The sequence below is a fragment of the Athene cunicularia genome, assembly GCF_003259725.1.
Source record: "Athene cunicularia isolate RWA chromosome 2 unlocalized genomic scaffold, athCun1 chr2_part1, whole genome shotgun sequence".
Lineage (NCBI taxonomy): Eukaryota > Metazoa > Chordata > Aves > Strigiformes > Strigidae > Athene > Athene cunicularia.
Genome location: NW_020799095.1, coordinates 65,676,720 through 65,690,031, shown reverse-complemented (window position 1 = coordinate 65,690,031; position 13,312 = coordinate 65,676,720). Strand labels below are relative to the sequence as shown.

General features: G+C 43.7%; 1 protein-coding gene across 1 annotated transcript; it reads left to right on the top strand.

Moving 5' to 3' along the window:
• Positions 1-8,620: 8,620 nt before the first annotated feature.
• Positions 8,621-10,442, top strand: MC4R (melanocortin 4 receptor). Its single transcript, XM_026843638.1, has one exon. The coding sequence runs from the start codon at positions 9,162-9,164 to the stop codon at positions 10,155-10,157; it is 996 nt and encodes a 331-aa protein (XP_026699439.1). The 5' UTR covers positions 8,621-9,161; the 3' UTR covers positions 10,158-10,442.
• The last annotated feature ends 2,870 nt before the right edge of the window (positions 10,443-13,312 follow it).

Sequence of the window (13,312 nt, the reverse complement as noted above, 5' to 3'; positions counted from 1 at the left end):
CTAGCTGCACGAGTAGAGCAGCTGAAAGGGAAGACCATCATGAAAGGGGAGTCCTCCAAGAAAAGCACAGCTCCAGTGTCCAGTCAGAAATCCCCCAGACAGAATAGAATGGCCAATGTCATGTCTGACCCTCTTGAGGGGACCAGTAAATCATTCTTGTAAGAAGTGAGTGATGATGAGCAGGATTAGAGGGGCCCTGCCTCCAGCCAGGTGGAGGAAAGGGACAATCGGATTTACTGGACAGTGTGGATCCAATGGCCTGGCACTTCAGACCCACAAGAGCATAAGGCTTTGGTGGACACTGGCGCACAGTGCACCCTGATGCCATCGAGCTACAGTGGGGTTGAATCCATTTGCATCTCCAGAGTGACAGCGGGATCCCAACAGCTGACCCTACTGGAAGCTGAAGTGAGCCTGACTGGGAAGGACTGGCATAAGCACCCCATTGTGACTGGCCCAGATGCCCCGTGCATCCTGGGCATAGTCTATCTCAGGAGAGGGTACTTCAAAGACCCAAAAGGGTACCGGTGGGCTTTTGGTGTAGCTGCCCTGGAGGAGGTTGGACAGTTGTCCACCTTACCCAGCCTCAGAGGATCCCTCAGTGGTGGGGCGGCTTAAGGTTGAGGAGCAGCGAGTGCCGATTGTTACCAGGACGGTGCACTGGCGGCAGTACCACACCAACCGAGATTCCCTGGTCCCCATCCATCAGCTGATCCGTCAACTAGAAAGCCAGAAGGTGATCAGCAAAACTCACTCACCCTTCAATAGCCCTATATGGCCAGTGGGAAAGCCTAATGGCGAATGGAGGCTTCCTGTGGACTACCATGGCCTGAAAGAGAATGAGTGCTGCAGTGCCGGACATGCTAGAGCTCCAGTATGAACTGGAGTTGTACGCAGCCAAGTGGTACACCATGACTGACATTGCTAAAGTGTTCTTCTCCATTCTGATAGCGCCAGAGAGAAGGCCACAGTTTGCGTTCACTTGGAGGGGCATCCAGTACATCTGGAATCAATTGCCCCAGGGGTAGAACCACAGCTCCATCATTTGCCATGGACTGGTCCATACTGCACTGGAGAAAGGTGGGGCTCCAGAACACCTGCGGTACATTGATTACATCATTGTATGGGGGGACACAGCCGAGGAAGTCTTTGAGAAAGGTAAGAAGATAATTGAAATCCTCCTGAAGGCCGGCTTTGCCATTAAGCAAAAGAAAGCTAAAGGGTCTGCAAGGGAAATTAAATTCCCAGGAATAAAATGGCAAGATGGGCGTTGCCACATCCCAATGGAGGTAATAAACAAGATAACAGCCATGGCCCCATCAACCTCTAAAAAGGAGACTCAGTCATTCCTGGGCACTGTGGGGTTCTGGAGGATTAGCATCCCAAACTACAGCCTGATTGTGAGCCCTCTCTACCACGTAACCTGTAAGAAGAATGATTTTAAATGGGGCCCTGAGCAACAACAATCCTTTGAACAAATTAAGCGGGAGATTGCCCAAGCAGTAGCCCTCGGGCCAGTCTGGGAAGGGCAGGAGGTTAAGAACATGCTCTACACCGCAGCCGGGGAGAATGGCCCTACCTGGAGCCTCTGGCAGAGAGCACCTGGGGAGACCCAAGGCTGACCTCTGGGCTTTTGGAGCTGGAGATACAAAGGCTCTGAAGCTAATTATACACCAACTGAGAAGGAGATACTGGCAGCATACGAAGGAGTTCTGGCTGCCTCAGAAGTGGTCGGCACTGAAACACAGCTCCTCCTGGCACCCCGACTGCCGATGCTGGGGTGGATGTTCAAAGGAAAGGCCTCCTTCACACATCATGCAACAGATGCCACGTGGAGTAAATAGGTTGAGTTGATAACACAACGGGCTCGAACAGGGAACCCCAGCCGCCCAGGGATATTAGAGGTGATCACAAACTGGCCAGAGAGCAAAGATTCCAGGATGTCACCAGAACAGGAGGTGACACGTGCCAAGGAGGCCCCACCATATAACGAGCTGCCGGATGAGGAGAAGCGATATGCCCTGTTCACTGATGGGTCTTGTCACATTGTGGGAAAACATCGACAATGGAAGGCTACTGTATGGAGTCCCACACAACGGGTCAGTGAAGCTGCTGAGGGACAGGGTGAATCGAGCCAGTTTGCAGAGGTGAAAGCTGTTCAGCTTGCTTTGGATATTGCTGAGCGGGAAAAGTGGCCGAGGCTATACCTCTACACCAACTCATGGGCAGTGGCAAATACCCTGTGGAAATGGTTGCAGCAATGGAAACAGAACAACTGGCAACATAAGGTAAAACCGTCTGGGCTGCTGAAGTATGGCAGGACATTGCAGCCCATGTGGAAATCCTCGTTGTGAAGGTGCGCCATGTGGATGCCCATGTACCCAAGTGTCGGGCCACTGATGAGCATCGACACAACCAGCAGGCAGACCAAGCTGCTAAGATTAGAGTGGCTCAGGTGGACTTGGACTGGCAGCACAAAGGTGAACTGTTCATAGCCCGGTGGGCCCATGAGACCTCGGGCCACCAAGGTAGAGATGCAACATACAGGTGGGCTCGAGATCGAGGGGTCGACCTCACTATTGACACCATTGCAGAGATCATCCATGGATGTGAGACGTATGCTGCCATCAAACATGACAAGCGGGTGAAGCCCCAGCGAAATGGAGAGCGATGGCTGAAATATAGATATGGAGAGGCCTGGCAGATCGACTACATCACACTGCCACAGACCCGCCACAGGAAGCGCCACGTGCTCACAATGGTGGAAGTAACCACTGGATGGCTGGAAACTTACCCAGCGCCCCACACCACTGCCCAGAACACCATCCTGGGCCTTGAAACCCAAGTCCTGTGGTGACACGGCACCCCAGAGAGAATTGAGTCAGACAACAGGACCCACTTACGAAACAACCTCATAAATGCCTGGGCAGAAGAACACGGCATCGAGTGGGTCTACCATATCCCCTACCACGCACCAGCCTCTGGGAAGATCGAGCGCTACAATGGACTGTTAAAAACCACACTGAAAGCACTGGGATGTACGACCTTCAAAGACTGGGACATGCATCTAGCAAAGGCCACCTGGCTAGTCAAGACAAGAGGATCTGCCAGTCAAGCTGGCCCGGCTCAGTCAAAACCTCCATGTGCTGTAGATGGGGATAAAGTCCCTGTGGTGCGCATGAGTAATATATTGGGAAAATGGTCTGGTTTAGTCCTGCGCCAGGCAAAGGTAAAGGCAAACGCATCCACAGGATTGCTTTTGCTCAAGGACCTGGGTGTACCTGGTGGGTTATGCAGGACGATGGAGAAGTCCGATGTGTACCACAGAGGGACTAGATTCTGGGTGAGAACATGCCGGGAATTATTCTGTGCCTTTGTAAATTGTTGTTTTGTTATTGTTAACTGCTAAATGGCAGCTGGACATGACGCAGATGGTATAAAATAAAGGGGTGGATTATGTCCTGGTTCCGCTAGGATAGGGTTAAGTTTCCCCAGCAGGGGGAAGGGATCTCCAGCCGGGTTATTCATACCATGTCCAGCATGGCAGTGCACACGCGGGAAGCTTTTTCCTTTGTGGCTTTAGTCACGGAAGCAGATGTGCGGGCTGGCTGTGTTCACTGCGGTATTTCTCTGTATATCTTTTGTCTTGTTTACTGTTATTAGTGTTTATTGTTGTTATCATTTCTACTGTTGTTGTTCAGATTGTTATTTATCACACTGTTGTATTAAACCTCTTTTTATTTCAGCCCCGGGGTTTGTGCCTCACTTCCAGCCTGACCAGCTGAGGGTGCCGAAGGGGCAATGGCAACATTGTCTCTGGTCCCAGCAGGGCCTAAACCAACACAACAGGTTATCCAGGCAGACTATAGGATCTCCATTCTTGCAAGTTTTCAAGGCTTGGCTAGACAAAGTCACAGCTGATCTGATCCAGTGTTGGTGGCAATCCCATTCAAAGCAGAAGTTGAATGAGATGACTTCTAGAAGTCCTGTCCATATTTCTGTGATTCTGAATAGAAGCTTGACTACACAGTTTATTCTTGATTGACTAAGACTCCCACTGATATGTTACTTCTTCTTTGAACTTGTTTGTACAAGCACAAAGAATAATAATTTACTTGGTCTACAATCATATTTTTTGGTAAAGTAACATTACACATAGACATCTCAAGTTCTATACTGCAGAACTAGTCACCTTCTACCATGTGGATTTTCTTTGCTACCTGCAACAGACATCATCACCTTTACTTCAGTAAAACCCAGTGCCAGTTCTCCTCTGTATTTCTACGTATCTTGGGGTAGCATCTGAAGTTTATGATAGTCCGGTCTGCATTAATATGTCTCTTCATGTTTATATCAGACTTGCTTCAAGGACCAACTTAAAAAAACTACCAGTCCAAATACAGGAAAAAACAAGTGTCTCCATATTGCTCATATGTTGATTTACTGGAGCTAGAAAGAATCAAAGAAATGAGTCTTCCAATGACATCTGTGAGTAGGATGGACATTGCATTATTTGACCATTTTTGGTATTTTGAATGTTAGACAAAATTTGTCTTTCCTAAAGATATCGTGCAGGTTAAAATCACATAGAAGATTACAAAGTTTAATTGCCTGGTTCCTTTCATATTTCAAAATAAGCACACTAAAATATACTACTGTCTTTTTATTGTATTATGGACTTCAGATTTTGATTGCACTGAAACACAGGATTTGAGAGCATGTATCAAAAGCTTTCAATCATACTTCTACATGAAAATGCAGCAGCATGCTTTACATAGTACTGGCATACTTGGACAACTCTAAGGGACTGATTAAGTGTTAATAATCTGCTTCTTTGGCTCTCCTCCTTCTACCCAGCTTCTCACAACCCCTCCTCTGTTTCCACTGACAGCTGTTGAAGTGGTAAATATCATCTCTGTGCTTGACCAACACAGACATGGGATTCAAGGAGATCTCAGTCTGCATTTGAGCAAGGGAGTGCCTGTGCTAACTGCTTCTGCCTTTCCTTTTCTCCCATAGTGGGCCTATACAGCCTGCTCATGACTTTTCCTGTATCACTATTGGGATTTTATCTGCTTATTGATTCCACTGAACACTTTCTTCCAACTTTCAAAAGCACCTGTCAGAGGATAATTCAATCCTTCAAAACATTGGAGGCTGTAATCCTATTTGGAGGATGGACGTGGGGGAGTATCTGGAAACAGAGCATAGGACATGGGGGAATTGTGTAGGAGGAATTCTGTTTTGCCAATTATTAGGCCTAGCATAAAGGACACAGCCAGCATAAAGATGAACCAATAACCAAATTGTATTTGATACAAAAGGGTCAGTACATGGGTGAGTGCTGGGGCTACAAACAAGCTAGTCAGATTATACATAATCAACATCAATCCCACTGACCTCAACAACACCATCACACAACCAACAATGGGTGGAATAAATGGTGAAATGCAGTCTCCCATAGAAGGGACAGGAGACAACTGAGTCAACAAGCCAAACACATCAGACCAAGGAAGCCACATACTGAATCTCTACACAGCCCACCTTTACAAAGACCAGATGTGACTGGAGCCCAATCCCAGGGAGGCAGGAGGGCCTTCCCCAACAGGAAACTCCGCACAGGGCATCCACCTCAGAGACAGACACTGCCCCTACCCGCAAGTGGTCCCAGCTTTTATCCCCAAGTGGGACACCTGACCTTTGGTTACTTAATGCAGACACCTGGGGCTCATTTACCTAATGGCTCTCCCTGCAAGGTCAGACCCACCCTGGAGGGAAGCCTAAAGGTAAACTCACGCCCCCTTTGTGAAGGGCTGTGGGAATCACCCATATGTCAACCTTATTTTTGGGCTTAGGGTTGAAACCCCAGCATTTCAAAGTCTTAAAATGGACATTTTAAAAGACATAAAAATAATATTTTTTCTCATATGATTCCTCATTATGTTAAAAGGGGAGGCTGGTATCAAATCTTCATTGATATTTTATTTCTCTTAAGAGCTGGAGCTCGTATTAGTATATCACTATTATAGGTTCATAGTTTTCTGCCACTATGGCTGTTTTTCTGTGGTGCTGAAAAGCGTGCCAGCCACCACTTTTGAAAGAAATACTAGCTCAGCTTTGGTTTTTAAAATTTAAGCAACAGTTTAGTCAATCTATATTAGGCAATAGTTCTGTTATCTATGATTTAAAAAACTGAAATGCTGACATATTTTCAGGCATGAGATAGCTAGGATCCTTTGAATGATTTTAATGTTATATGGTTTGGCTTTTGTTAAATGAGAGCCAGAGGCATCTTCTACTGTAGAAGTATTTACATGCATCTTCTCTCATTTAAAAAAATGCTCATATAACTTGTTTTACCTTCTAGTCAGAGCACACTAACTGAGTTGCTAAGCTACCGTAAGTCTACTGCTTCCAGTCATGTACCCTCATCCCACAAATATGAATGGCTAACACACCAAAACAACATTGCCCCAAGAATGCAGAGCATAAGTAGAAATTTTGAGGCCTGTGATGGCTGTGGGTGGGATAGAAGTGTCATTTTTTTTCTTTTGCTATAACCAATGTTGCATTTTTCTGACCACATCCAAAGAAAAATAAAGCATGGAGCATTATCTGGATAGCTTCTGGGTAAAGAAAGATAGTAAATGGAAAGATAAATGGGAATGAGAACAGAGATAATGTGGAGAGAAAGAGGATCCAGGAGAGGGATGGATAGACAGACAGCTGGAGCAAATGGGGCAGTATCCTCTGGAGGTATCTCCTCTCTTCTTGCCAGCCTCTCCTGCTCTAGTTCCACCTAAGTAGGTGAAGGGGAGAGATCCTGTGCCAGTGTGGAGGGGGGTGATGAAGACAGGGATGCTGAGTGGCTCTTTCCCTAAGATAACTTGAAGATTATGCATTTCTGGCTGCAGGTGTAGAAAAATACCTTGTCTGGAGAGATGCTCTCCCACATCAGTCTTTATATAAATTTTCTCACTGCTCTCACACTGTAGCTATGTCCTTAACGGTTAAGTATGCAAGTCCTGTCTATGGCAGGAGCTAGTGTATAATGGCCCAGGGATCAGTAACTAGATAATAAATCTTTTTTAATCCTGACTTGCATTATGTCTTGATAGGAAAGTAAATCTTACACTCTCGGCAGCAAGCTATTCTTTCATTGCAAGGATGCTGCTAGCGAATGTTTTCCAAACTGATAAATGTGGGATTTTCTGTGCCGCAAGTTATTTTGTTTGTCTTGGATGTTTATGTTCCAGCTTTATGAAGCAATCTGTCTGGGGAAAGGCCCAGAAATAATTGGCCGAGGTTCTTCTACTGATATAGGTTTTCATAACAAACATTGATCTTCATAGCAAATCCAAGTGTGACAGTAAAATCATGCTTCAACCTGGTGCTGGGATGTTGAATAAAGATAGTTGTGCTTCCACATGCATGCTGTATTCCTATATCTCTTTATAGCTGTTCATTTTAAAAACAGCTAATGCATAGAAGATGAAAAAAAGTTTGAGAGGTTGAAGAAAATAGAGTCTTGCATCAGATACAGACCCCTCCAAAACCTTCCTGGTAGTTGATTGGAAATACTCATTCAAAACAACTTCCTTGGAAACATTACTCTCAGGTGTAGTAACTGACTTTTCTATAGCTTCCATAGCTTGAAAATCCACCTGTACTTTAGATTTTGTTCAGTATATTTGTTTTTCAATCCTCAATCGCAAAGCCTGAAGAGGAAACAGCAAAACAACTTTTGTCCCTGTCTCTTCATACTGACATTCTTTTCCTCCTTCTTCTCAAGAGCTTTCCCTGGCAGCCTGCACACAAGGTGACTTTCAGCTCATGCCAGGTAAGCATAGGGACATCCCTCCAGATGGACTTTTAGATTTAATGATATCTTTGTGTCATTACCATTGTATGAGCCCCATTTCCTACAGGTTGCAACATTATCTACTGTTGCTTTATCTATTCTAAATACTGATTTTTGTTTTTCTGCCCAACACCCTAATTCTTAAAGGTGACAGGGCTTCTGCAATAAACTCTATCCTCTTTTCCTTCATGGAAATAAGACAATGAAAAAAATGATTACCTGGGAAAAACTGCTTTCTTTAGGACAATTTATTAAGCCATTTACAACTCTGGTTTCTTGTTCTGGTTTTGATCCTTAGATGGTCTCCATTTCTTAAAAATTCTAAGAAGTTTAGAGTATAACGCAAACTTGCAACAACAACTCTTGCAAATGGACAACTAAGGCATCGAAAAGTTAACAATGCAAAGGAGATCTGGGAGAGAGAACCAAGAGGAAATAAGTATTGTCTTGCTTCCTTGTCCTTTTCTTATTTTGCCAAATATACAAAGCAGAAAAACTTTGTGCCACAGAAGGGGCAAGATTAAATCACAGTCTGAAAAATACAAAACCATCAGTTCAGCTGCAGGAGTGCTGTAAGATTGCTAGTATAGTTCTGTAGGATTGCTAATTAAAAATCAGTATTAAAATACTATTCTGAGAGGTTAAAGAAGGGAAACAAATCTCTGGTAGTCCATCTGCTTTCCTGTAGCTACTGGTAGCTCATGCTGTATCTGAATCTACTGTGCCGTGTGATGTTTCAGAGAGGCTCAGAATCAGCAGCTCCTCGACTTTCTGCGGCTCCCGAGCCCCATTGGCTGGAAGGCAAAGCAGAGGCGGAGATTGCCCTGATTATTTTTCTCCTCCACACACCATAAAACAGGCAGCCGGCATGCACTGTCTGACAGCAAGACCGGTGCTTGCAGTTTGAAATTAGTTTCTGCTCTGCAGCAGTCACTTGGGCATTTTATGTTTGCCTCTCTTAATGGAAGGGAACAAAAAAGACTTGCAGCATACCAGTGAACTAAAGAGGAACTGACCATAGGGGAGAATCTGATGCAAACTTACAGACTGTTGGGACTCTGTGACATAGATCACCAAGGTAAATGTGATGATGATCAGAAACTGCATCTGTGAGAGAGTAAACCAGTATTTCTGAGTTTGAAACCTTATTTTGTAACAGCAGTCAAAGTGTTCTGAACTGCTGCCTGCCTCGGTGCTGGCTTATTTTTCTTCCCAAGCTGAAAAGCCAAAAAGGTTTTCAAAGGAATATAAAAGGAACAGGAGTTTTAAAAGCAAGAAGCTGAAAGGGAATCTCCATAAGATGAATTTCACCCAGCACCGTGGGACACTCCAGCCTCTCCATTTCTGGAACCACAGCTACGGACTGCACGGAGGTGCCAGTGAGCCCAATGCAAAGGGCCACTCCTCGGGAGGCTGCTACGAGCAACTCTTTGTATCCCCTGAAGTGTTTGTGACTCTGGGCATTATCAGCTTGCTGGAGAACGTCTTGGTCATTGTGGCGATAGCCAAGAACAAGAACCTCCATTCACCCATGTACTTCTTCATCTGTAGCTTGGCAGTGGCTGACATGCTAGTGAGTGTATCTAATGGATCAGAAACTATTGTCATCACGCTGCTAAACAATACAGACACAGACGCACAGAGCTTTACCATAAACATTGACAATGTCATTGACTCAGTGATTTGCAGTTCCTTGCTTGCATCAATTTGCAGTCTCCTCTCAATAGCAGTGGACAGGTACTTTACTATCTTTTACGCCCTCCAGTACCATAATATCATGACGGTGAAGCGTGTAGGGGTCATCATCACATGCATCTGGGCTGCTTGCACAGTCTCAGGCATTTTGTTCATCATTTACTCTGACAGCAGTGTTGTCATCATCTGCCTTATTAGCATGTTCTTCACTATGCTCATTCTCATGGCATCCCTCTATGTCCACATGTTTATGATGGCTCGGATGCATATCAAAAAGATTGCTGTTCTTCCAGGGACTGGCCCTATTCGCCAAGGGGCCAACATGAAAGGGGCCATCACTCTCACCATCCTGATTGGAGTTTTTGTTGTGTGCTGGGCTCCATTTTTCCTGCACCTGATTTTCTATATCTCCTGCCCCTACAACCCCTACTGTGTGTGCTTCATGTCCCACTTTAACTTCTACCTCATCCTCATCATGTGCAATTCCATCATTGATCCACTTATCTATGCATTCCGGAGTCAGGAGCTCAGGAAAACATTTAAGGAGATTATATGCTGCTGTAGCCTAAGAGGGCTTTGTGATTTGCCTGGAAAGTATTAAACCAAGTGGATACGTTATGTGTAGAAAACATGCAGCACAGACTTCCAAGCCTTCAGATACAATTTCTCAGCAGAATTTGGTTTACATCTTTAAGAGTGAGCACCTCTTTCTGTCTCCCCTCCCTTGTATCACATTCACATGTAATTCGTATTTCTGTAAAATGTTTGTGATATCTACAGTTGTTTGTAATTCATTTGGCTGGAAAGAGAAGTAGCACTCCATACCAGTTTGTAAGGAAGCAAATAAATGTAATGATGGATGTGAAATATTAACAAACATAAGCAGCTGTATGTTCCAACTGCTGACAAAATAAATAATTTTCCTGACTTACAGTACATACTGGCTGATACTGTTCCTTATTCTGTTTAATTATAGCTATCCATTGCATTATATACACCTTAAAATAGAGCATATGCTTCTCTATTAGTGGATTAGTGGTTCTCTGGAATTAGAAAGCAGATTTTTCATAAAGGTTACTGTAACCAACAAGGTGCATTCATTCATTTTGAACTCTTTTTCTCCTACTCCACAAGCAGCAGTTTCGTTCCTTGTTACAACCCATCCACACAAACCCAGCACATACAGTTATTGCCTACAACAGCAAGATTTTTCAAATACCTGCTACACAGACAATCAAATGCTTGGGGTTTGTTGTTTTTTCTTTTTTTAAGATGATGATTGCTGTATGTCTGAAAGTACCTTTTTGCAAAGTTGAAATTGCTCCCTGGAGTATCAGTTAGCCCTGGATATATTTGCTAGACTGATATCCAGGTAGACGAGCACTGTCCATTCAGTCATGAAGTAGGTACAGTAGTAACAGTGCCAGCACCAATGTAGAGATTCAATGTGAGATCTACCTAATGAAGAGGGAACTTCAGTTTGAACATTCAGTCCTTCCTTGTTCTAAGGTGCTGTAGGGGAAAAGGACTCTGTGCTTCAGAAGAAAATACATCCTGACTGGAAACAAGCTGCCCTCTATTCTGAAGTCCAATGTTAGCAGCTGGGATCCACTGCCAGAATCCTCACAGAGGAGTCAAGGCATCTGTAATTTGGCCTGAGAACCTCACAACATACTGTAGAGCACATGAGCTTTGTGGGGGCAATGCTATCACATGGAAGGGATGCTGACTTAGGAGTCTGGAAACCCATGCTCTGTATCTGGCAGCCCTGTGTGTTACGGCTGATTAAAGCCAGTTCACCTTTTCAGGCATCTAATTGATGTGTTTTCAGCTTCATGCTAAAGTGCCACTTTCTCTCCACAGATTATAATAGGGACCACAGGTCCCTGATTTCAGCACCTTTGGAGGTATTTAAATATAAATGTGAGTACACAGGATTTCATGAAGATGTCCCGTAATGCTTTGACAATATTAGCTTCTATGTAAGGGCATAGAAAAATTAATTTATTTATTTCCAGAAAGTATACAAACAGTAGAAAATTGCAGAAGGCCTGGAAAATTCTGATCTAAAAAATAAAAATTAAATTTAAATAATAATTTAGGTTTTAATCCTTGATGCCTGATTTTACCAAGATGAGTAGTGAATTAGTTGGATGAGCAGTCCTGTTAATTTCCTTGGAAATGGCTTGTTACCTCAAGCTGTCTGTTCCCTTGTTAAAGAAAGACATACAATGAAAAGCTATTCATGACAGCCCAATGCTTGCTACCTGGGATTCTCCTCCAGACAGAAGCTGAACTTTTGGTTGTGGGTAACTTTTCAGGATACCATAAAACTGTGACATTTGGTCCTCTGTCAAAGACCATGAAGGACTTAAGGTGGGTCTCAGTATCTTCAGTTTACTTACAGGGAGAGTAAGAAAGTCATTTGACCTTGTGCATCAAATTCTGTTGGGGGAGGCAGCGGGCCTGCTGAATGCCTGACAGAGAGAGAACAGTTTGACCTTGACCAGCTTGTTGTGTACCCTGAGCAGCTGGAAAAGTCTCGGAGGAGTGCTGTGTCAGCCTCAGAAAGGAACTGAAGATAAGGAGAAAGAAGAAAAATACTGTGTTTGTCAGTTACCCGAACAGTGGGGGATTTTAAGAAAAATAGCCAATAAAGTAACAGACAAACAGCCATGTATCCAATGAGAATGGTGTATGGATAAAAGGGTAAAGTATATAAGATAGGGGGGGAGCAATAAAGATGGCTATTCTGATGCAAAAAAAGTTGTTGTGTCCATCTCTACTGTGACAAAAGTCATTTGGTAGACCAGCAGCAGAGAAAACAGGTCTCCTACACCCTACTCTTGCAATTGGGCCACTCCATCATCCACACTGCTTGCAACACACCCATTACCTTTTCTCAGCTTTAGTAAATTATCTTGCCACATCATAATGGTTGCAGTGTGGATGAAGTTGAAATACATCTACTATACTAGCTCAACCTATTTTCTTCTGAAGGAAGCTATAAGCATTTCAATAACATACCTATACCTGGTTTTACTGGGTAGAGAATAAAATTGCCAGAAAAGGAGGATTAAAGGTCAAGGGAAGAAAAAAAATAATGTATTTAAATTAATAGTCATCCAAAAAATCCAACAGACTTTATCAAATGCCTTTCCCTCTCCCACAAGACATTATGCTAGCTGTGCAAAAATGCCCTGGCAATAATGCAAGAAATTGTTGATGCCAGTTTGATCAAAACACAAATCTCACTTGATCTTTGTTTTGCCTCACTTTCTTTAGCTACTTCAGGACTCTAAATTATATTGGGCCCCGGATATTTCATTTGTAGTCCATGGATGCAGACAGAGTTCAGTGGAAAGTGACAGAAGAGCAAGATACTACCTTAGATGCTCTGAACATTACCCTGAAACTCTTTCTCCCCTTAGGCTATACAAGGATCAGACACCTAATTTAAGCACATATGAATTCTGAAGAGGCTGTGCTTCTGTAAATTACTTCCTGAACTCCCAGTTGATTCTTAAAACTAACAGTCTTACTTCTTTGTCCAACCCAAGGGGAAGAGAAATATCAATTCATCTGCCTCAATGGTTTTCTTGTCATTTCCAAAACTGATGTGTATATCTCTTTTGCGCTTGTCTAGACTAAGACTAGCAAAGACAGTTGTGATCCCATCAAGCTCTAAATAGTTTAGAAATCCAATTTTTAAAACTAGATCATTCCAGAGTTTTAGCAATGCTGAGCCTGCTTAGC

Bases quoted from the DNA above. Each gene is read 5' to 3' on its own strand.
- MC4R (XM_026843638.1), top strand. From the start codon at position 9,162: ATGAATTTCACCCAGCACCGTGGGACACTCCAGCCTCTCCATTTCTGG.